At 46.9% G+C, this 25,806-nt stretch overlaps 1 protein-coding gene across 1 annotated transcript in view; it reads right to left on the bottom strand.

Annotated features, from left to right (window-relative positions):
- The window catches only part of LOC134035421 (cadherin-6-like), a 36,574-nt gene extending 13,657 nt beyond the window's left edge, over positions 1 to 22,917 (bottom strand). Inside the window, exons 1-2 of the mRNA XM_062480432.1 lie at positions 22,740 to 22,917; positions 5,168 to 5,589 (exon numbers count right to left, since the gene is read on the bottom strand). Coding sequence (XP_062336416.1) covers positions 5,168 to 5,416 — 249 coding nt within the window. The 5' untranslated portion in view covers positions 5,417 to 5,589; positions 22,740 to 22,917. The remainder of the gene's footprint in view (positions 1 to 5,167; positions 5,590 to 22,739) is intronic.
- Between the last annotated feature and the right edge of the window lie 2,889 nt (positions 22,918 to 25,806).

Consider the following 25,806-nt stretch of genomic DNA (forward strand, 5'->3'; position numbering starts at 1 on the left):
TTTTGTCCTCCCTCTTTCTGCATGAACAGCAGCTTAGCTTGCGCTGACATTTTAATTCTGTCTCCAAATCCCCTCAACATATTTATCTCAGGGAACACATCAAAATCTTGTCCAGTCTGTCTCGTTAGTTTTTTTTTTTTTTTTTCTGCAGTTTTTCCCTGCACCATTGCCTTTGATAACCCAGGCAACAGAAACATGATGATAATTGCACGTGAATGTAAAGGGCAAGGAGAATAAATGTATTTGTAGACTAAAATATGTGATGGCCTACCTCCAGACAAATAAATACATGTTTGCATATCCACGAGGAGAAATAATATGCAGATTTTCAATGAACAGGACTATTGTCATAGCATGTGTTTGTATGTTTAGGGGGGTATCGTCTAGAGATGCGTTTGTGTAAGTGAAATATCGGAGTCAGTGCGAGGGCGTGTGGGAGGCTCGTTCCTGGGGCTGGTCCAGATAAAGGCATGTTTTGCATCCGTGCCAGTCATGTGGGAGTGCTCTGTAAAGTCTCTCTCTCTCCCCCCTCTCTCTCCCCCCCCCCCCTCTCTCTCTCTCTCTCTCACTCCCCTTCTCTCTCTCCCTCTTTCTCTCTCTCTCTCCATCACATATTAAAAGGGTTTTCTTAGCAGGTGCTGAGAGGCCTTATTCATTTATCCTGCTGTACTGAGACAAAGCCATAGAGACACGATGACTGGTATATTGTACATGATCGTATCACTCTAAGAGCAATACTAGCAGTAACTGTCACTTCTCACTACCTCAAGAATCGGCGCTGTACTACCGGTGCAGGGAATACTGCACTGTACTGTACACTGTTCAGAGATGAGACAGTTGATTGAAAATCATGTTCTTGAACATCATTAACCTCTCTCCGGTTTAGCGCAGTGTGCTCCCAGATACCTACCCCCACACGCCTGCGCCTGTCCATTTGCTTTTTCCCGTTTGTGCTTGGCCGACAGATGCCAGTAACTCTCATTCGTATGGACAAAGAGGGACCCCCCAAGTTGTGGAGGAGAGGCTCTCTCTGTAGGGTATTACACAGCGGAACTCGAGTACAAACCATGGGCGGCAAACCATGGGCGACCCCGTCCTCCTCCAGTTGCCCACCTCTGCTCTAAACGTGAATTTACTGCCCGCCCGGCTACTCAAATTAGGAGGAAAAAAACCTCCTTCCAGAAATCAATCTGGAAGCCCAACGTGCATTCACAATGGGCCCTTGATCAATTTTTATTGAAAATACAATTAACCTGTCACTGAGGGGAGGGGGAGGGGAGGTGGAGGGAGGATGGGGGCCTTCAGTGTGGCCACCAAAAAGCCCAGGGGGATGTCAATAGCTGGCCTTCCCTCCCCGTCCTCCCCGATACCAAAATTGTAATGAGACAATGGAGGGCCTTTGCTAAAACCATGAGCGCTGGGAGACACTTGGTCATTTGTGTAACTACAGCAGGGCCTCCAGACAGCAAACTAATATCTTGAAAAGGCTACAGGGTCGGTGACCACACTCAATCGATCGAAAAATAGACCTACTACTATGCATAATGAGAGAATCCTTTTGTTTTGTTTCAGAGATAAATCAATGTCAAGTGCCACACATGGCTTTGGCAGAACATATCTGGCCACCATTTGAGTTCCACACAGCTTGGGAGGAAGTACTGAAGAGTGTTTGGAAAAAGTATTTTCACAAAAGACCTCAGGGCAAGTAGCTGGTTAGCCTTTTAGCCCTCCAGGTCTAACCTCTCAATCCTGGCCTGCTCTTGTGACCAGATGGTAGAGCTGGCACTGGTTTTGAGATGTATTACTGTTTGGTGTTACGTAAAGTTGTGATAATATGATGCATTCGGGACCTTTGGGTTAAATGTCACCTCTGTTGAGGACCAAGCATATAACGCCTTTTGTCCTGGTTTTCCTCAGATCTGTTCAAACATCTTATCTTTTAATTACCATGACTTTCCTCATAGTTTGTATTCTATTTGCAGTCAAATATAAGTGCCCCTTAATTTAAATATAACTTGACTGATAAAAAAAATAGTGATAATGAGAATACAATTACACCCATTCAGCCAGAGGACTTTTAAAGTGGTAAATGATAGCCGGCAGCAAGCCGGATGTGTCTAAGCAATCTGGGTGTATCTTATGCAGACATCTCTTTCCCCTCCCTGTAATGTTGTCCGACAGCTGTTTGCCAGCCTTGTCACCGCGTGACCTCATCACCCCCCTCCCTCTTGTGTCCTACGCTCCGGCCACTGAGGAGATGAGAAGATAATTGAAGCCCCCCCCCCACACACACACACACACACACTTCCCGTCTGCCTCCACACACACACACAGACATTCTTTTCACCTAATTAACATAACGTGGCAAATGTGTGCTCTGGGTCGCTGTCGGAGACCGTGGTAGCCGTTGCCATGGCACGGATACAAGGCGCCGTGCTACAACCACCCTGTACCCCCCTCCACCACCACCCCCCTCCCCCCTCCCCCCTTCCATGCCCATATTGCAAACTCCTTGCGTCTGTGCCAAGGTGAGCAGCTGGCGATGGGGAGCATGAAAAGAGACAGAGAGCCCCCCCGCCCGCCCCCCTTCCCCCGCATCACCAGCCCCTCCTCCTCTCTCACCCCTCGTGGTCCTCTGAGGTTCTGAACCCTCCCTACAGATGCGTGTGTGTGTGCGCGCGTGTGTGTTTCAGCCACTGAGTCACACAGGGACTCGGGAGCACATTATGTCTGTGTTCATTTTCTGCTTTCTTTCCTCCTGATTTTCAGCCTATTACTGGAGGGCAGAGAGGGGAGAGAAGGGGCACAGTGAGAGAGAAAGAGTGAGAGAGAGTGAGTGAGTGAGGGAGAGAGAGAGAGAGAAACACTAGTCTGTTAGCTTGCTGGGAAATTGCTAAACTGGGGAGGATTCTACCAACAAGGCCTTGAACCACTGGGGCCTATCAGGGCCTGTAAATACTTTATGAGATATGATAGTGCAGCACAAATACTCCTCAACCACAGGCCATTAACCGTTTTCACTGGAAATGTGCCCTTTGGTAAAGCGGGAGTGAGAAAAAAATAATGAAATAAACAAACAGACTGTTCCCCCTGGTGACAGCAAGGGACCTCAGAGGCCTCTGTAGCTCGCTAATGAGAGTGAGAGCCTGATTCCCCTCCTCTCCAAGAGAAATCACCAGCCAACACGCCCAGATTAGCCACCAGCCACAGCTACGCGCATCTATGTTTTTTGTGTGCCCTGCCACAGCTTCCTTTTCTCCTTTTGTTTCTCTTGCTTCGGGAAGGGGGGTTGGCAATTTTGTTTTGTTAGCGGAACTCGATAAAGCCATCGTCTAGAGGAAGTGCTGGGAGATTGAGTTCAGCAAATAACCATCTTGTAGTTTAAAAGCGGTTTCATCATTCTTTTCTTTTACCGAGTGTGAAGAACAATGCTCTCTTGCTTATAATAACCTGCCATTGTGTTGTTTCCGATTCATTCTGTACTTCGCTAACAAACCTTTATTGTTCAGTCAGGAGCTTTGCTCGGTGGAATAGTGTCACCCTCAATAACACAAGTGGTGGCTTTTGTGTCCTTGTTTTTCTTTCAGAGTTCGTTGTGAAGTGCATTGTGGGATAAAGATCTACACCTGAAGATGCAGATGCCGTTACTTGTTCGGGTTTCCTTTATTTATTATTTTGCCATGTGCTTTTACTCAAAAGCCATTAATTCCCTTTGGGCATAAATTCATCGCTTGTACTCTAAGCAATTAAGAATGTAATTGTAATCAGATAGGAGGGCCTGTAATGTAGAAGACAACTGGCTGGAGAGTTGACAACAGATAGAAGAACCCAGCTGCATGTGCTCGGGGAAAGAACACAATCGTCCCTAGAGCCGTGATTAAGTGTGTGGCGTTCCACTGGCGTCGCCTTAATGGCGTCTTCAGTAGGAAAGGGCTCTTAGGCGGTGGCCCTCAGCCCAAAGGGCTCCTTTGAGTGAGAGCATACCACGCTCTGATAATCCATAGTTCTCCATTAGTTCTTTTATATGCTCGAAGGACGAACGCCACATCAGTCAACGCGTCCCCTCCGATAGAGTGGTTTGATTGTGCTCAGAAAAAAGTGACTTGTGATCTTCTGTCTTCTTCTTCTTTTTTTCTTCTTCCTAATCTTCCTTTCTTTGGATTTTCACGTTTTTCTGCAGTCTTTTCTTGTTTTTGTTCTTTTACGTAAACGAGTGTTGTAATCCTTTTAGACCCCCGGCTGAAAGTCAGGGCTCTCTAGGACACAAAACGTTAGGGAATCTCATTTGGGTTGGATGACTCTATCCCTCGGTGGACTCACTACGCGAATGCAAAGCATCGTGCAGCCCCCCCCCACCCCCCACCCCCCATTCATGCGCTCGCACAAAACGCTCTTTCTTCCAACCGCGCTCGTCCTGACCTTGGACTGGCAAATGAATCGCAATCTCCTCAATTACGCCTCGTAAAAAAAAACAGACAGGCATCTTTGACTGCCACTCCCCTGCATGTAAAGCTGTGGCTTATTTGATATTCGTCGTCGTAGTCTCTCAATGTTATCTAGGTCGACGTTGTGTTTTCATTTTGGCTGACAAATGATGCAGCTCAGAGCAGGGCAGGTTTGGCTCCATGGCAGGGCACAAGCAACATTTCAGGAGACAGAAATGTAACTGCAATGGACATCTGTTGAGCACTCAACCACACAATCTTCAGTACTGTACAGTAAACAAAAATACAAGCGCACTTTACACTAAGCTTGTGAAAGCAGTGTTAGGGGGGAAAACAGTGTATGTCTGTTACACTTGAGTATAACCGGCCAAGAATATCAATAGTATCAACCCAACATATGACCTCCAAAAGAATGTGCTAAAAGAATCTTTGTATGATCAAAAGAAGTATCTTCAACTACATTGCTCTCAAAGGGCTGGCGGTTCGGTGTGAAAGAAGCGATATTGACCGCCACGAACTGGAACAAGTTGGTCGGCAGCTGTGAGCATGCATGTAATTCACCATGTTTCCATGGCCTTTCTCTGAATAAACGACTGAACCTGAACATGACAAAAGAGGGACGGGCGGAGCCACATTAGCAGTGGTCGAGCGTTCCCCTGGGAACGTGAGGGAGAACAAGGCGACGAGAGTGAGAGGGAGCGTGTGTGTGTGTGTAAGGGTACCTTGCCGACGTACTGCATGTCCGTCCCAGTGTACTCCTCCAGCAGGAAAAACTGGTTCCACATCCACCCACGTTTGGACCTTCTCAGCGGCGCTCCGTTGGCGTCCTCTCCCATCAGCCCCCCCGCCGCCGCCGCCACCCCCCGCCGCCCCCCTGTAGTCCTCCTCAGGGATCGCAGGCCCTCGCTGGGGGAGCAGAGGGTGAAACAGGCCCACAGAACCAGCAGGAGACACACCGTGCCTCTCTCCATCCTAACTTCACTCTTTTCCCTTCCCTGCTTTCCTTCCCTTCTCCTTTTCCTTCCTCCCTTGGTGTTCTCTGGTGAGCGCTCTTTGGTCAGAGCATTGGGTCTCTCTTCATACTGGTTTCTGCATCTTGGGGTACCTCAAGACTCCCATAGGCTCCTCCAGCCTTGGACAGCACCTGGTAAGACACAAACAAAAGGTCAGGGAAATGTCATCTTGTACAGTACCTACTCGTCTCTTTAGAAAACACATACCAATTTAGAGTTCCAATATATGACTAGGCACATCGAGTAAACATTTCTGCTCTCCGGAACCAAGAATCTGTACACAAAGTGTTCATGTGATGGACGTGTACTGATAACGATCACAGTTGCCTTGTTCCCACATGAAAGCTGTGTGTACTGCAAGTTTCGAGGCCAGTCGCTGGTGAATCAACATGGTATGAACTTGCACGTCTCTCTGTATGTCTGCGAGGGTGTGTAGAGGTATCTCTTTAAATCATCTGCCTGTGAACACTTTGTTATCGAAGCCAGCAGCCCATCAATGGAGACCCAGAGCAATGTCAACTCCAGTTTATTACCTTAAGATCAATGTAAAGATACTGAAGCAAAATGGCTGTTTGCAAACCACACAAAGGGAGCCCTCAGCAATATAGCCACAAAGAGCTCGCTCTCTCTCTCTCTCTCTCTCTCTCTCTCTCTCTCTCTCTCTCTCTCTCTCTCTCTCTCTCTCTCTCTCTCTCTCTCTCTCTCTCTCTCTCTCTCTCTCTCTCTCTCTCTCTCCCTCACTCTCTCCCACACACACAAAGACCCCCCCCCATTTTTCTACTTCCCTCTCAATGGGCCATGAAGGCATTTGTTGGCAAACATGAGAAGAATATGGAACCGGAGAGACACCGAGAGAGGGGTAGGGATACAGAAGAGAGGTTGTGTGTGTGTGGGGGGGGGGGGGGGCAGGTATTCTTCTTCTTTTGTTCTCATTATTCTTGTGCTGGGTGATATCCAAGGCCGGCAGCATGCCACTGCCCCAGTCTTGGGCACCGAGGGTTATCAAGGGGTGGGGGGGTGGGGGGTGGTGTTACTGTAGGGAATGAGCGAGCTAGCGTCCGTCTCTCTCTCATACAAGTTCAGATTGGGGGGATAGGGTGTAGGCTGTGGTCTCCTGCCAAGGTCTTCTCCCCCTCTAGGACACAGAGAGACAGAATGGGGGAGAAGGAGAACGTGAATTGAGGGCACTGAACCCCACGTACCAGAGAAGAGAAAGGAGGGGGTAGACTGGAGGAGGGGGGGGGGAGTGAGACAGGTTTGCAGGAGCACTGTCAAGGTAAGGTGGGCGGAGAGAGAAACACAATGAGAGCGCTCCAGGGGCATTGGGAGAGAGAGATACAGATGGATAAAGAGAAAGAGAGGGGGGCGGGGGACGTAGCCTGACAGAGACAGTGACAGCGCCCTTTGAGAGCACAATCCAGAGAGAGACAGGCCGGGCCAGGTTGAGCTGGACAGAAAGAGAGGGGGGGGGAGAGAGACAGAGAGAGACAGAGAGAGACAGAGAGGGAGAGGGAGAGAGGGAGAGAGGGAGAGAGGGAGAGAGGGGAGAGAGGGAGAGAGGGAGAGGGAGAGAGGGAGAGAGGAGAGAGATGCAGGGGGGAGAGAGAGAGAGAGATGGGGGGAGTGAAAAGGAGAGGTAAAAACGTTCTGTCAGAGCGCAGTCAGCAGTCAGGCTCCCTGTCTGGGCCATCCATTACCCCACCTGGTCTTCCCCGGGCAGCCAAGGCAATGCCCCCTGACTTTCCTCTTATGAGGCAAATTTCAAATGGGAAAAGCTGCCCCTCCTCTTCGTTCCCGTGCGCCTTGCAGTTTCCAGACATCCCCCACACCTTGCTAAAGCCTTGAGTTAGCAAGTCTCTGGTTGATAGGCACTATCGCCAGAGGCATTTTTTTCCCCTCCCTTTGAGCTTGTCGGTCACTTTGCATGTGCCCTCTGCCTGGCTCAGAACAGAGGCGAAGGGAGTCGCGGGCCGGCGAGCGTTGTAGGAGGCTGATGCTGATGGCGCAGGGTGACTGGAGGAGAAGCTGACAGTCTTTTTCTTAATCAACCCTGGTGAGAGATACAGCAGTCCCACAGCTCAATATGCACATCTATGCACACAGGCACACACACTGACTAGACAGAAACCTACAGAAACTGCCTACCGCTCAAGTTCTCGTCCAGCCCTTGCTCCTTCGAGTTCATTTCGAATCCAGATTCATCAGATGGAGAGTGGAGTTTTTAGTTTTTTTTTCTTCTTGTTTATTTCCTCAAAAAAGTATCCCCCCCAACTACTTGCCCGTCACGCCAATTCCCCCTGCACTCGACTTTATGAATTTCCTTAATTGACGATGGTAGAAAGCGTGTGGGGGACTGCGCACTATTGATTTGCTGTAGGGGCCTGGGCTGTGGTTGGAAATATCAGCAGGTCTCTGGGGGTGACTCACGGAAGCCTTTCTACCTCCTCGGCTCGGGAAACGACGCCTTTCCATGGATTTCTTCATTATGTCACTGTGAGAGCTAATGCCTGGGTATGACAGGGGGGCCTAGCATATCCCCCGAGGACCCTTTATTGCCCCTTGGCCGAGCTGCTTGTCATATCCTGGAAGCTATATTGTTGGGCTCGCTGACCCGATAGTTGTTCTGACATGTCTGGACTAGCGCAGCTTTATTCCGGCCTATCCGATGTATCCCCGGGGTTAACAGCGATTCCGTGCCACCTCTGGGCCCTGCGGCCGGAGTGTGAAGTACTGCCTGCGTTTCCCTCTGTGTTGGGGTGGTGTGTTGAGAGACAGACAGAGAGAGGAAAAGGGCCAGACAAAAGCTACAGTGAGTGGTGAGAAAGTGAGTGTGTGTGTGTTTGCTCAAACGTGTGACTGGGTTCTCGTCTGGGGATGTGTGTGTGTGTGCGGTGTGTGTGTGTGTTCATGAGTGTAGAGTTGGGCTGAGCTACTCCTCTGCCCCACTGAGTGTCATAATGAAACTGTGTGATAAAACATGACACTGTAATTATATTCTCCCAGTTAAGAAAAAGAGTTTACAACACGTACAACATTACTTTTATGTCTCTCTCTCTCCTCTCACTCTCTCTCATCTCTCCTCTCTCTCTCTCTCTCTCTCTCTCATCTCTCTCTCTCTCTCTCTCATCTCTCTCTCTCTCTCTCTCTCTCTCTCTCTCTCTCTCTCTCTCTCTCTCTCTCTCTCTCTCTCTCCTCACAACACATTCTCTCTCTATCCTGCCCACTTTAATTGCATTGAAAAAGCGTTCGGGGGAAAAAGAAAAAGGTAAATTGCTTTAAATTGCCTGTCACAGATTGTCTGGATTCAACATAGTGCAATAATACTTAGCTGCACTGTTTTGTGTTGTGGGTTAAGCAAGATTAATGTGTCTGGAGGCAATTGAGAATGCCCCAGTCATGATGCTCTTCAAGAAAGGCATGAAATAACATTTGAATCAGAACAATTAGCTATTAAGTGTACCTATTGGTTCTTATCGAACCAGATGACAACAGGGATAGAGATGAGAACACAAAGAGTCGTGCAAATGCATTCATCAATACATATTGGATTAACCATCTAATGGGGTTCCAGTGTACGTAAAACCACACAGAATCGGCGGTTGTGGCATTCATGCAGTCTAGACTGGGGTCAGGAGGACATACCTAGACTAGTTTTCTTTCTCTCTCTCTCTATCTCTCTCTCTCTCTCATTTCCCCTCTCTTGTTCAATACTAAATTTTCTTTATTCCTTCCCAACCTTCCTCCTGCTTTAACGAGAGGATGAGCGACCAAGGCGAAGCACCCTATTGTGCCCGCCAAGCGACTGAGACTTTTGCGGCAACCCAGAAAGAACCCCCCGGGGGGCAATTAAAAGTGAGAGAGGAGGAATGTCAGCCAGGGGCGAGCAAGGAGGTAGGGAGGAGGGCGGGCGGGAAGAGGGGAAGAAGGGGGGGTGCAGGTAGACAGACCCTGTAACAAACCACAGAGGAGGCCCTTAAAGGCTGCTAATGTGTGACAGTGTCAGAGCCCTTGGTTGTTCCCCCCTCCAAACCCCCTCCCCCCCCCCCACCCCCAGTTGCTATTCTCGCAACTCCAGTTTATTAGGCGGACGCCAGGCTCTTGGAGAACACTAGCTCGCTATCCGTTGTACCAGGCAACCCAGCGCTGGCTAATTTTACAACTAAAATCCCAATTGTGCATTGGGAACGGTTGCTGCTGACCCAAATACAGAGCTTCCTTTTTCTTCCCTCTCTTCTTCCTTATTGTCCATATGTGGGCTGCTGCTGGTTTCACAAGAAGCTCCCCTTTGGGTGCACAGACATGGGCTGATAACTGGCAGAAAGCTGTTTTCATTCCTCTATCTCCCAAGCCAGTGGAGAATGGATATACTGGAGAACATCAGCAGGGACAGAAACAGCTAACCTGTAAACTTACAGTATTGGTGTAGAGCTTCGTAACAATTTCACTCAAAAAGCTGTCGATATATATCAATCTTTTACTTTGGCTTCAAAATTCTGTCTAGACGAGTCTTGAAAACAACTTTCATAACTCCTGACTTGGGAACTGACATCTGAGATTGAGGTGAGGAAATTGAACACTAAAAAAGAGCTCTACGCTGAAGGATGCTGAACACAAAAAAATGGTTATAGATTTGATCTATAAACCAATCTTTTTGTATAAGGAAAATGACACAAGAAATAATATATCAGTTTGAGTGAAGCTGAGACTGAAATAACAAGGTGCATGCTGTTTTCTCAGTTCCGTTTGAGTGACATGTACTTTCTCACCGCAGCGATCACATTTGAGGCCTTTGGTGACAAATGTTCAACCTGTTCATAAGCAGCCAGTAAACATAAAATTAGGTTTAGATATAACAGCCAAGATGGATGGGGATAATCTTTCTGATAGTGTTAATCCATGATAGTACTCTCATACTGACTATATCAAACAACTTTTTTGATGAACGAAAGAAACAAAGTTTAAATTAAACGGTCCCAACTCCAATCCAAAATTCAATATCGGTTTACTATTTATTATTTTGTAATGTCTTAGAATGTGGGTTGAGCCATTTGTCACATCCTCCAATCATTCTCAGGAGATGGTGAAAACCCCTGCTGTTCTACATGGAAGTGAACTAGGCTAATCCAAACAAATTAGCTCGTAGTAGACCTGTCTGACCCACAGCATCATCCTGGTGCAGCACTCCAGAGCTCATTGCAAACACCATTACCTTGCTCCGCTGCCCAAATGCATACCAAATAACCCATATAAATCATACAATCTGGGCCAAGTCAATGAGACCCCCTTTCTCCCCCTCTTCTGTTTCTCGTTATATCCACTGCTGCTATCATTCAGCAGGGCTCCCATCACTCAAGCCGAATGGGCGCACACACACACACACACACTTCCATACACACACACACACACGTACACACTCAGAACCCTTCAACCGCCTCAAGTCGCGCCGGGAATATGGCCCACTTTAGATCCCACCTCTAAAGTATCCCTGTCTGTGAAGCGCTTGTTTTAACTCTCACTCTGTTCAGTCTTGTGTGCTCAAATTAAGGGTTGCCAAGCCAACTGTCCACATGCACTACTCCCTTTTGAAAGCCATAGTCTGTCTTTTCTTTATGTTGTCACTCTCGCCCACCCACACACAAAAGCTGGACCCTCACCAACCTGTTCCTCTGGTGATGGTGTCTGCCATCAAGGAGTGACGTGGCATTTTTGGAGAAAAAGCCCCCCACCACCCTTGGTCTCTGCCCCATTATCCTTTCTCATTGATGTCTCTCAACATAGATACATCTTCACGGAGAGCCTGTAATAGATGGGGTTTGATGTACCAAAGTGTCTCTCACCCTCTTAACCCTGTTCTTATCTTCTCTTATTTCTCCCCCCTACTTACCCCTACTAAGAGCTTTCCATCCCCTTATCCCTCTCCAGTGTCCCTTTCTAGACTCTTGTTGTCCCCTCCCAGCACACTCCCAGCCCCCACCTAGTCCCCTCCTAGGTCCCTCCTAGCCCCTAGGGTAATGTCCCCTTAGGGTGACGTCCTGCAGGGACAGACAGATGTGGCCTTCTTTGTTACTTAGCTTAGCCTAATCGACAAGAAGCAGCTCACACAAGCCCGAGCGAAAGAAAATGCTGCTTCATAGCGTTAATCCTGTCAAACCTAGTTGTAGATGCGTGCTCGGTGGTGCTGTTTCCTGTGCAACGAAATGTACGAGCTGTCTACGTAATATCAGCTAATGGTGGCCTAGGGTGTTGACTGACAGGGGGCTATAGTGTTTAGGGATTTACAGTGGGGGAAGGAGGGGGGTCTCAGTAGGGGTCTATTGGCCTATTCAATTCCTGCGAGTCTCTGGAGACCAAGGAGGTGACGGGCCTCCTTTCTTCCGCAAATGCCCCGTGTGTTTGTGTGTGTGTGCGTGTGTTTGTGTTTGCCAAGTGTGTGTGCGTATTTGTTTGCCAAGTGTTAGTGTGTGCGGTCAAGTGTGACGGCAAATTTTCCTTTCGATTATCCCAGTGTTGAAGAAAAGATTAAAGTGCACATCAATGCAAAATGAATTCTCACAGGCAGAACTGTAATTAAAAAGGTGTTATTGCTGTGCCAATAGTGTTGTTTCCCACCTCTAAATAACGTCTGTCCACCTTGATAATGGATCTCGCCGCACTCGTTTCTTTGAAATGAACAGTGCCATTTTTGGAGCGGATGCATTGATTGCCTACACAAAGGTCAACTTGCACATTGTGAATTGAAATCAGCCAAAGTGTTGTGTGACCACGTCCGTGCCTCTCGCGACGGTCTCTGTGCCTCCCAAGCGACAATTACACAAGGAGAACCACTGTGAAAACACAATTCTACCTCTATTGACTATAACAGCGGGTCACCAATATAAAAAGCTACAAACCCAATTGTCACACAACACTAAATAATTCATGAAGCTAAAACAAAGACATTACAAATCTAAAGTATGGCTTCAATAAAAGCACAGGCGGGGAAAATGTGTTTCCTCCAACCAAGAGTAATGGCTTTCCCTCGAAGCTCACCGTAAAACAACATTGGGACAGTTAGAAACACCTGCTTTTACAATATTAATGGCAGTGCCTGGGTCACACACACACACACACACACACACACACACACACACACACACACACACACACACACAAGCTACACTTAGACATATACTTAGGCTATAGAAACAGATAGAACATTTCCACTTTTGATTCTAATTTGAACAAAGTTCTCTCATAATGGATTTAACTTAAAGCACAAAAGCTCTTTTATATATTAAGAAACCCATTTGTCAAGCAGGGGAATTTGTCCAGCTGTGGATTTTTTTTACAAATAAAAATAATACATACTGATCCTTTACAACCATGCAACACACCTTCACACAAATTGTACCGTTCAAAGACACGTCATTTCATTCAGCAATACAATATACTGTATCTCAAATGTAAACACCTTTACACATTAGCTGAATAGCAGGCAAAAACCCATCCTTCTATTCCATTGTCTGTCCATGCAGCAGTCAAAGGAAATGCAAGTGCACCCTTAGCTGTAGCCTTAAGTGTCATGGCATCTCTGACCTGACATTATGTTTATTTACCTCAACAAGCTATTCCCCATGGGGGAAGCTGGCCTCATCATTGAAATTGCTTTTTTATAGCCACTCCAGGGGATGAGTACGTTTAATGAATGAACCAAACTGATTGATCCAGAGGAGTTAAAGTTCGCCTAGAATTTGATTCTGTTTTGCTCACATATGCGCAGATAGAGAAGGTGTGTGTGTGTGTGTTGCACACAAGGGACCCCCCACCTCTCTGTACACACACATTTAATCATGCTCACCTTTGCTAGTGGCCAGTGCGACTTCCAGCACATTTGTAATTACCAAACTCCTCAGGGGGGGAGGGTTGGCTGAACAACAGTAGCAGCTATAGGTCAGTCTGCTACACTGTAGCTGACCATATGGGCCCCAGACCCAGGGGCAGTGAGGGGACGGGTGGGAGGACGCCAAGTGCTGGCACCGCTATGCCATGCCCCCCCCCCCCCCCCCCCAAAAAAAAAAACAACCCAAAAACAACAGTGCGCTTGAAGATTGAATTATGAGAATACACTTCCCGGCACACAGCCTTATCGAGCGCACAGCACATTGCAGGTTTCTATTCACTTTCTATTTCCATTTTCACACCTGGCCTATTACCAGATAGGATACGTTCTGGGAAACATCAGTTTAGTCCCCCCCCCCCCCCCCCCCCACCCTCCCCGCGCCCCTACCACCACGAAACCAGATTTGGAGTCAACCGGCAGGGCAGTCAAAGGGAGGCTGCGGGGTGTTATCTATCACAACCTTCCCACCCAGTGCCCCCCCCTCCTCCTCCACCACCCTACCCCTGCACCACCCCCAAGTCCTGCCTCGATGTCTGCGGTGTTATTACAGATAAACAATCAATATCACATTAGCGCACCGTGGGAGGCTACTTGGAGTTTAACAGCCAGACGAGGGGAGAAAAATATGATTCCGGGCCCAATGTCATGGGCGGACTCGGAGCAACCAATCTTCCCTCATGAACAGGCGGAGCGACATTGGGAATGTAGGCCACTTTTTTCATTATCCAACGCCATCCTTTCTTTGTGTTTGGGGTCAACAGATACACTTTTTTTTCATTCTTTCCTTTTTTCTCTCTCTTCTTCTGAGGCTCCTGCCACCCCTCCTACCCTCCGTCCCAGAATGAAAAGCCCACTGCATTAAAAAAGTAATACTGTACCTAATAGCGAGTTTGACCATGGATATTGGAAAGCGGGACCCCTTGCGATCGATTTGGAGCGGGGAAAGGATATTTTAACACAATTCTTAGCCAAGCACTTCCACTCTACAGTATCTGATCCCCTCTTTTGATGATTGCTTCCAATCCACTGTTTTTACTGCTGTTTGGACATTTGGACAACCACTTCATCCAAAAAAGGGCACGGGAGCCAATGCTCTTCGTTGTTGATTTAATCCTGACCTTCATGACGCTCACGTGCCATCGATAAAGTCCCCACACTGAGAAAAGCTTCTTTCCGCTCAAAACGCCTATGAATGGCTGAAGACAAAGCTGGAACGGTAGGCTTGAAGAGCCTAAAGTTTCTCAGGCTGGAACTTATAATTCCCCTCATTCCTCTCCTATTCATTTCACCCCCCCCCCCACCCCACCACCATCACCCCAGAAACTGTGGTGCCAGTAATATAATGCTACACACACACATAGCCCAGTCCAAGTGTGTGTGTGAGTGATTACAGAGTGTGTTTACTAATACTGCTGCTCACTTGCGGCTTTATTAGGCGGTGCCAGACTTTCCATTAAAGAAGGAGGAGGCAGGGTGGAGGGGGAGGAGGGGTTGCGACAGAGAGAAAGAGAAAGAAGAGAAGGCCGGGAGGCCGCACCCTCACCGCTTGATTTACGCCTTCATTACTCTCCCTAACTCTGCTTATTGCAAATCATGACACTGCTTTATGAGCTGGATCCGCTGTTAGGACAAGGCCGGGGAGACAGTGGCTGGAGTCCATAAAGCTGCCGTACAGGACCCGTCACCACGCAGCATTCACCCTACTCATCCTGCTCTGCCGCCCCCATACCACCCAGCTGGCCTGGCCAAGAGCTGGGTTAGCAGCCACATGGGCCAGACACGTCCTAACATTCAGATGACAGCTTTCCCCCAATCTGGTTCCCCATCTCCAATAAAACGTCTCAGACGCAAAAAAACGCAGGAGACATCTCACTGGAAGCTCTTTCCCTTGTTTGGCCTTGTGGCTGACACATTGTAAGTCCTTGCTAGCTAGTCAGGCTTTAGCTTTACCTCTTCCTGGGTTATTTGTCAACTCGCCAGATAGTGCTCCGCTTGCACCGCTGAGACTAGAAAGCTGCTCTGAACGTTCCACACAGGGAGACCCGTCGCGGTTTAACTCCGCCCTGGTGCCAAACGCCTTTGCTGGAGGGTGCGCTTGTTATGAATGTCACTTCCCTGCGAAGAGGAGGAGGGCGGATGGCGTGTGTAGGTGTGTGTGCGGTAGCAGGTGTGTGTGTGGGTGGGGGAGCGGGCGGGCGGCTCATAAATTGTGCAGAGAGGATCAAGCGTGTAGGTGAGCAGGGGAGGGGGGGGGGGGGGTCAGCGTTGTTGATGTAAACAGGACGCAGGCCGAGGTGGAGACCCCAAGCAGAGAGGTTGGTTATATGTATGTAACACGGTGCTCCAGTCTGGCCTGGCCTGTCCCGTCTGACTTCCATGTGGAACGGGGGGGATGACAAGCTGGTTGACAGATGCTTCTTCCCTGTCCATTATTTATGAGAGCATGGGAACACAGGCCGCCGTGTCTCTCGCAAGCGTCTGCAGCTGGCAAACTTTGACTTTGTGTTCCTGTGTGCTCGTGCCTTGGGGGGCGAAGGAGGGCAAGGGCGGGGGGGCGGGGGGTGGGGGGGCGGGGGGTGGGGGGGGGGAGCATGTGCTCTGTATGTGTAAGGGCATGTGGGTGTGAACGTATATGCAGGAGGGATTCTATTCAGGTGTTGTGTGTGTGTGTGCGTGTGTGTGTGTCTGTCCATGTGGTGGGTATGCGTGTGTTTCAGTTCAGGAAGTGTTCACGATGTGTGTGTGTGCGTGTGTGCTGAATCCTCAGCCAGTGACTACACCTAGCTCTGTGAGCCTAACTCTTGACCCTGTTGAGTAGCTCTCAGTCACTTCAGACAGAAAACTCTCCCGTGGGCTTGGTGTGGATTGGAGGGCCGTACAAGCCAACCATCTCCAGCTCTCTTAAAGCCCACTTAGAGAGCTTCAACCAGGGGCTTTGGCCAGCAGATTAAATTAGGGGGATGATTAATTGAATCTGGTGGCGAGGAGCTTGAATGACTGATAAAAGTCGGCCAGCGAGGCAGTCTCACAGGACTATGGGTCTAGACACAATACTTCACAATCAGCTTCCTGATTCAGTTTCACTCAATGACATCATTGCTATTCTTTCCATGTGCCCCCGGCCAATGAGATGTTCTCGCTGGTATACTCTAGCATGTGCTGCTAGAGTATGATCGCTAGCACCACTAATAACCAGCACAATTAATACAAATGGAATGTTTAATGCAATTTTTCCATTTCAAAGAAATTCCCAGAGCTTCTTACATCAAATTCAACTCGTTAGTGTCCTCGGGCTAACAATAATCCTCATTTGGCATTGCCTTCACTTGATCAAACTCAATTAATATGAAGCAGCTTGCAGCCTGCTTCGCGTCAGGTAAGACTTCTATCAGACCTGGTACAAAAAATGCAAAAGCTGTCAACAAACGGAGGATGAATTTGATTTGTTTACCTGTGCGGTACGACAGTGGTCATTGGAACAGTTGTGTTTTGCCGCTTTTTTCGGAATCAGAGAGCACCTGTGTCTCAGACAGGTCCCTGCTCTCTGAGGTCTGGCCTCAAACAGTAATTGGAGGCCTTTGAAGCCCCCCATACAAATCTGCCTGTCAGTTATCTGTCAGCGCGGTGCTCGGCTGTTGTGGAGGTCTCAAAGACGATGACCTTTCCACAAAAGGCGACATGTTTCACCCGTAATAGCGGCCTCAGTGACATATTGTGGTATTATTAGTACACGGTTCCTCTTCATGCAGACGTAGTTGCTTCTATTGTGCTGTACCCTTCCCCGAGGGACCCAGGTACCAGAACACGCCAGCTGGGACCATTTGGGCATCACATAGGTCTTTGTAGTTTCTGTCTCTCTCTCCCTTTCAATCTCTCTGTCCTACCCTCCTATGCTGTCTTGCCTTTATCCTTCCCAGTACGGATAAGCTATGGAAACATCTCAAATGGGAAGACAAACTGCTTTTATAACCCGGAGCTCAGAGAACACAGATGGTTCACCTGGGAGCTCAAAAGGTCTGTGAACAAACCGACCGTGTACTCACACGCACCTTCCCAGGGAAGGGCCTGTGGACAGTGGTAAGGTAGGAGGTCACCTGACAGGAGTGCAGATATTAAGAGAAAAAGAGAGAGCGAGAGGGAGGGAAGAGAGAGTGACTATGGGACTGAAGGAGGCATGTCTGTCTTTGTGCTAGCAAGATGACTCTCATGCTTAAACTTGGAAGACAGGTTTTCACACCCGACACGGCCCCCATTGGCTGGAGGTGTCATGCTTCGTATGCAATAACATGGGTCATTCCTTCCCGAGGCTGTTAGAGAGCAAAATCACATTACGGTCGAACACAAATACACACATCACAAAAATGCACAGGTATACATCAATAACCCATAGGTGTAAACCCATAACTGCATTTCAATTCCCACATAAAAATAAGGGGGGTTGGGGGGGGGCTTGGTACAAGACATCCACCACTACTCCTCCGAGGAATTCACAGCTAATCCTTCTCACCTCCCTATGCCACATCTCTCTCTCTCTCCCCACTCTTTCACCAGTCCACCCTGGAACAGACTCACTGGCCCTGCGATGACACTCTCTCTGTCCCTCTCTTTTGCTGTGTGTGATCTCAGGACAGGCGCTTAGCTGAAGCCGGATGCCAGCCCTCCGATTACCCTCTTTCTCCTTAGAATGGGGTAACCCCCCCACCTCTCGACAGTCCAGAATCCCTCTGTGGGTTTCAGATAGGCAACACAGAGGCCCAGCCTCCACCCTCCACCCCACTCCCTAACCACCACTCTGAACAGCAGTGTCTTGGGTCTCGGTCTGCTTTCTTCCACACTTATTAACAGGCTGTCATGTTTGCCCACAAACCTACAACCTCTACCTCGACCCCAACCCCCCCCCCCCCCCCGTTCCCCAGACAGTGTTTAGCTTCTTCAGTCCACTTACCGCAGGAGGAGTTAAGCTGGAGGGGATGGAGGGGAAGGAGGAGGCCGAGGCTTTTGCTCAGGATCCACTAAGAACCCAGGGACACGATCTGCCCGCTGCTCTCGCTCTCTCCCTCGGCCCACCGGCTCAACACGCAAGCATTCACCCAGGTGTGCACACAAGCGCGTGTGTGTGGGTGCGTGTCTGCACTGAGCACTGTGCATGCTCTGTTTGCTGTAGGTGTCAATGTGCGCACGCTGTCAATCGGCACCTTGCGAGGGAGCAGAGTGGGATGGGGAGAGGCAGTGGCTCTTTATTTCAAGGATTAAATCGGGGGTTTGTTCCCCGTTAGATGCATTTAGGTGCCCCGGCTCTGAAAATACATACCGCATGCCATCTTTTTTAGGGATTTCCTATCACAACCTGCATTTTAAGGTCACTGATCATAACACTATCATTTTTGGCCCACACCTCCTCGACCGCACCACTCTACCCCCAAATGCTCTTTCCGCACCAAAAGGGGTTAGAAATGGGATATAGTAGCCTATAGTGTGGCCAAGTGAATGGGCTCGATCCGCTTTCATGGCTATGGCTGGCTAGCGTGACTACCCCCCCAACTCTGAAATAGTGCCGTGGACCACAGGGCTTTGTACTAAATCACTATCTCCCACTGTCAGACAGCAGTCTGCAGCACCCTGTGGAAGGCTGGAGCCACGCTACCTCAGGGATGACTAATATATCTTGTTAAATTGTGCTGAGAAGCGTGTGGTGAACCGTGGACCCACTGCTTTGTGCTGTCTTTGTGTGTTGGTTTATGTGGGTGTGGGAGGTATACAAGTCTGTGTGTAAGTGTGTCAGAGAGGGAGAGAGGGAGAGAGGGAGATATACATTTTGAGAGCAATAGAGAAAAAATGTGCATCGCATGCGTGTATGTGTGTAACTGAACTCACAACAAGTCTGATGTTTGTGTGAGTAGGTGGACAGCCAGTTATGCAAATATATCCACTAAACTCTCGCAAGCTTTGTTGGTAAATCAGTTACAATGCCTTAAATTGACCCAGGGCCCATTTCCACCCAGCGCTGTATCTGAATTTTTCGACTGTCTCTCAAACTCCTCGTACAGTAATTAGATGAGCTATAGAGCTGAGCCACAGTGAGAGAGAGGGCAAAAAACCTGTTGGCAGAACGCATTATTCAAAGTTGGCAGCAATTTGCAGTGTCTCTAGACCCAGAGACATCTAACTGATTTCATCCTAACATTCTCCATGATAGTGTTATATGGGAGTCAGTGTGAATGGTTTTCCCCCCAAAAGAACCAAAGCATGCACCTTGCACACTTCCATATCAGCACACACAGACATGTACACACACAGGCATGTACACACACAGGCATGTACACACACAGGCATGTACACACACAGGCATGTACACACACAGGCATACACATATTGTTGGTCAACAATGAAGCAGCTATGAAAAACAACACAGCTATGAAAATAGATGAACAAGCGTGCTCCTGTGTAATTGCTGTCCTCCTTTTACAAAGTGGGGAGATAATTACCGATTGTTAAGTGAGGTGACGATGGTCTCATCTCATTGTGTATTTACCGGATAACGGACGTAAAGTAGGGCCCTTTTATCCACGGATTTGAACAGATTCTACAGTGGCATGCTACAATATCCAGCAACATCCAGCATTCCTTTTCCTGAAACCTGTCAAAAAAGGAGTGGCATATTCCTCCCTGCCCTGTCTCCCTTAGTCCTTGCAAATGAGATCTGGGACCTGGGTTTAACTTCAAGGGGGGACATTCACCTTCACCGATGCCGGAGTCTAACAGAGAACAGACCTCCTATCAGGGAACCGTGTTTGAGTTTGAAATCTATATTTCTCTGTTTGACTGGAGGCATGTTGATTAACATTCTCTATCCAAACCCAGATGGAAGCTTCTGTGGATGATCCTGTCTCATTAGCGAGTACTAGATATCAAGCTGCAATCCCACTGATGACTTCAACACTAATGGCCAGTGATGCTTCAGAAACACACACACCTTCTGAGAGCTGTTCCAACCATCCATACTGATTCTTACATGTGGACCCCCCCCCACAAACATCTACCAGGGGGGCCTCCCTCATGGACGCATGTTCTATTTGTAGCAACAGAGACATCATGCATGTCAAGTGTTGAGAGGAAGCCCTGCACCATGTCAACACGGCCATGTTCATGACGGAATATTATGTGAAATGATCAAGGTTGTCTACCAAAAAAAAAAAAAAAAAAAACTTATGCCCCAAGGTATACTGTGACAAACTTCAAAGACCCAGTCTGCCCCTCTCGAAAACAAAAAGGACCCCCATAGGGAAATGGTGTTCTCAAACAGTGGCCACTGAGATATGATTTCATTAGGTCCAGATGCTGCAGACTGGAGAGGACTTGAAAGGTTCAATATTATGATTGTGGAACAGGACACATCAGAATGACGGAGCCCATCTGGAGCACACATAATGTAATCAGCTCGGGTCATTGGTCACCATGGCCTGGCCATCGGGTAAACCCACCACCCTGTGATGTCATCACCACACACGCAAGGGAGAGAGAGACGATGGGCAGATGGAGAGACAGTCAGCGTGGTGGCCATACATCCCAACATGAAGCCTGTGGCATTTCACTAAGCCGATGGTGAAATGACCCATGGAACAATGAGATCTGGGAATAAGACATCATGACAGACAAAAACAAATAGCTGACATCTGTGATTCGAAGGTTCGAAGCAGACTTGGGAAGGGTAATGGCATTTGAAGACTATTTTTTCATTAATGTCAAATCAAATTATGTTTTATTGCTTTTAATGTCTGCATAAGCACCCATGCCACCACAAACACATACACCCACACACACAGGAAAGTATATTTGTGGAGATTTTAAATATTCAGTACCTGCCCTGTTTTCTGTAGGTCTTTGATCAGGCTGAGATTCTATGCTGCTCTCTCTTTCATCTCTGAACTTCAAACCAGCACGTATGTAAAAACTGAGCTACGAAACCTGTTCTGGTGCAAAAGACTCAGGTCATCACACTGCACAGTTCTTTCATCAAACTGTCACCAACAACAAAACGAAGACAAGTTGCTTTCAAATTCCAAATGAATTATGACAAATATCAGCATTAATGGCCTGCCAAAATGAATATAAATGGTGACATGATATTTCTAAAAGCCTTGATCGTCTTATCGCAGTAAAAGTGTCTATATGTTTGTAATTTTGATTTGTGTTGAGTCGTTATTGCCGCATTTTCCCTGGGTAGTTTGTCAACTCTTCCAAATAACTTCTTGGCCTCCTGCAGGCGTATTTTCTAAGGCTGAACGCCAGAGGAATAAGGAGCAGGAGCTATCTAGAGACTAGGCCTGCCAAACTTTATGAAATCGCGAGTCGTGAAATTCCATTTCTATATCATTTCTGCACCCTCTCTCTCTGACACACATGCTGTCTCTGTATCTATCTCTATCTAGATTCATATTCACACTCAGACAACATTTTCTTAAGTTTGACAAACTGAATACAACCTTTACATAGTGTAACCAACAGTAATTTGCATTATTCCATATTCATAGCCACATAATGTTACTTAGACCTACCTTTGTTATTCACATAGCTTTGTTGTTTTGGGGGGAAAAAAGAAAACTATAAAAACTTCGGTAAACTTTAGGAGTCCATTCAAACGACAAGGCTATGTCTGTTCTGTACGTTTTTGTAAAGCCTTTATCGCACGTTACGGCAGGTACGCATCCAACATTATTAGCGCACAATAGGCTAAGCCCCATCCTACCTGGATCAATTCACATCCCGCGATACCGTTAATTTCAACACGCGACCACCGACAGAGACATTTCAAGAAGAGCGCTGTAGATGTCTACATTTGATGCTTGTCGATAGCGAAATGTAGGCTAACTTACACTTTAAATTCTACCAACAAAAGATCCATAATTCGCATGCAGACATGAACAATAATTATGTGTGTGACGGTTCTTTTAATGTAAGCTACATCATTGTCGCATGAAACGCGATGTCATGGGACAGAAAAATGATCCACTTTCACGCTGAAAATGTTGCTTTCACTAATTTAAAATATAAGCCTATGCTCTGAGTCGATCAAAGTGTAGCGTATGCATTAATATAAAATATATTAAAATGACAAGAAATAAGCAGTTTAACTAACTTCCCGTCATATCCTTATAAGTTATTATCAACTCACCGGTCATCATTATATGTCAGTGGTTGTCACACAATTCAAGAGATATTCTTATTACAGTTACTTAATGCGCAACGGTCAACAACCTCTCGCTGACACTGGACACACTGCAGACTTCAAAAAGCTATGCCCGATGTGTAAGTAACCATATCGACTCCATCCGCCCAGTCACAACAGTAGCAACGATATTTACAACAAGAGATGAGAAAAGTACATTTTCTCTAAGGACTCACCTGCCAATGAAGTTCTATTTTGCAGGGTATCCCCCGGTAGCAAGGCGTATGATGGAGCTTAGAGTATCCGTTCACTGCAGCAGTTGTAAAGCAGCTTTTGTGCCTGTTCCTCAACTGCGTTTCACTCGCGCTGCATCACTTCTCGCCGTAGATGTCAGGGAGGCTGAAGCAGAAGGGACTCTAACCTCCTATTGGCTGCCATTCACAAGTCCCCTAAACAGAAAAAAAGAACTGGCCGACAGAAAATAATGAGTTGCTTTTCCGCTCTGAGGAGGCAAGTTTGAAAGGAAGAACAGAGCCTAACGGGGGAAATAAATGATCTACCCGACTATAATGAGTTATCTCTTCAATTAAAGTGCCGCTTTAGAACAAGACAACAATAGGTTCTGCATAGCCTATGTGATTTAAGTTTTGCAGTTGCAGCATTTGTTTTATATATCAACAACGACTTTTAATCATACCTCCCCATTTTAATATTCAATGAGAATTGCAATGGCAAGCAAAAACGAAATCTTAAGATTTAGAATTAATTGCAGCCTTCACAATTGCTGCATATATCATTTTATTAAACCTTTCTTTAGATCACACATTGCAGTGACCACCTAGGGGGTTTGAGTCACGACCGATGGTCACTGTTGGCTGCGTGTATTTCATCTCTGGAACCCCTCCAAGCATCCACTTTGGTGCTGTCCTCCCAACCAAACATCAAACTGTTGCCCAGTGTAGAATTCATTGTGCCAGGGGGATTGCTGTGTCTGGCATCATGTTCTATCAGGAGATCAGTCTGAGATGAGTGACTGCAGCTCTTGACCGCATCATTGCGACTGAATGGGTCTGGGTAGCTTCTGCATTTTGTCTTTTTTGTGTGAATGTTTCTGAATTTCCCCGGGATTTGATGCCAGGATGTCTACCTTCCTGTATGTCTGCTGCTCGCCCATCTGTCTGTCTGCCCGTCTGTCTGCCCGTCTGTCTGCCCGTCTGTCTGTCTGCCTGTCTGTTTGCTTGTCTTTCTGTCTGCCCGTCTGTCTGCCCGTCTGTGTTTCCTTCTTTCTGTGCTCTTTCTGCCCCCCCCCCCTTGTTTTCCTTTGCTTTTCTCTCCTTCCCTCTCTGTCTTTTTACACACACATTCACACAAGTGGAACCAAAAATGTTGTAAACATCAGAATTGTGAAATGGAACCTCCCAGACGCCATGTAGTTTCTCCCCAGAGGGGAGGTTGTGATGGCGTTCCTACTCGGACAGAGGTGTAGAGGGCAGCTCAACATCCCCCATTACGGCTGACAGTGAGTAGCCCTCGGAGCTGACAGCTAGACATGTCACTTCAGGACTTCCAAAGCGCCACACCACCTGACTTTACCTGCAGACAGAATCCTGTAGGCCGTGTGGTTGTTCATTCTTCACACGAATGTCATCGTTTCATGATGCGGATGTCCTTTAGTTTTTACATTGACAGCTAGCAGTTGACAGGAAGAATAGAAATTGTCTTCTGTTCTTGAACATTTTGGTTGGAGAGTAGTCCCTTAACAAGTCATTTTCCATCACTTGTTATCAGTGTTAGTGGCAATATATGTGAAGAATAGTCATTTAAAAAAATCTGACCCATAATGTTACTCATGTTCAGTATCACAGTATATTACATGCATCGTCATGGATCAGGTTGTTTTGAGGGAGTAGAAAAAAAGTGAGAATCAATAAGTATCATTTTATCCACATGGAACCCCTGAAAGAAACCCAGAAAAGATCAATAAACTACAAGCAAGTGAACAAGAAAACACAAAGGGAGGCCAACGTCAAAATAACCCATATCTGGGGCTATCATAGTCTTTTTAAAGAACATCACATCTGCTTTTGTTCTGAGAAGTGAATATACGTTTTTATCAACATAGTTCCACAATCCTCGGGGGAAATAAAACACAGTAAATGTTTGGCTCTAGCTGCAAGGGAGAACTCCTTTAGTATAAATCTTCCCTCTGTTGCAATGTTGTATCTTCTGCATAAATTCAGAGTGAAACTATGCTGAAGTGTAGTGAATGCACAGTCATTATCAGAAAATGTTATCAACCCTGAGAATGGCTAAGTTAAATGGTAGCATCCCTGATTGAGACAAATTTGGTCAGCTTTTTAGATTCTGGTCTTATTATATGAATCATCAGAAGTGTGATTATCCTTCAAATGAACAGCCAAAAGTTGTATTTTTCCCCGCTGACGACACACTTTGTGTTTGACCTATGACGTCTTTGTGTTTGACCTAAAGATATTTGTGTGGCCAAACAGTCATTGTATATTGAACTTGACTACTTACTAAGCTATGTAACCCCGTTTTTACCCTTTAGGTAAAAATAGCCATTGCCAATTCAAGTATTTCTGACAAGGTAGAAAACCAACACATTAAGACTGAGATTGAAATTCAATTTATTTGCTAATCAATGCACTATTTATGTGCATTGAGATTTCTCACAAGATTATCATAAATTGCAGACTCTGGGCTGTATTATGTATAGGTATTCACACAACCACAAAAACCCACGCATAGAGATCATAACATTCTACATGATCTAACTGTGCCCAACATACAGATTTGCATTGTATATAACGTCTCAAATCTCCTATCAAGCACCACACGGAAAAAGTAGGTCTAAGATCAAACCTGTGCCAGTCAGAGTGACGAAGAATTAAAGGATGATACGATTGTCAGAAAGTATTTTCATACTCAGGATGAATCTGCGTACCTGTAGTTATTCTAGATTGAATGATGAAGTAAGAAGGGCGCAATGTTTTCAATCTGCAAAAGGCGTTGACACACATCGGTCTTGATTGGCTAAGTAGATATTCTAATTGATGAAATAACAAATGATGCATACATGCTGGCTCTAATAGCTCTTCGCTTTCATCTCTATAACAGTATCATCTGAACCCCAGGCTCTGTAAAATATCCAACACTGAGGGAACTTCAAATGGTTAAAACAACAAAAGTAAGATCACTGACTCACTCCAGCTTCGACAGCAATCTCCATAAAACTCTTAAGGACATTCTGGCAGATGATAGATTCATGTCAGTGTGGGGGAT

The sequence above is a fragment of the Osmerus eperlanus genome, chromosome 15, assembly GCF_963692335.1.
Source record: "Osmerus eperlanus chromosome 15, fOsmEpe2.1, whole genome shotgun sequence".
Taxonomy (NCBI): domain Eukaryota; kingdom Metazoa; phylum Chordata; class Actinopteri; order Osmeriformes; family Osmeridae; genus Osmerus; species Osmerus eperlanus.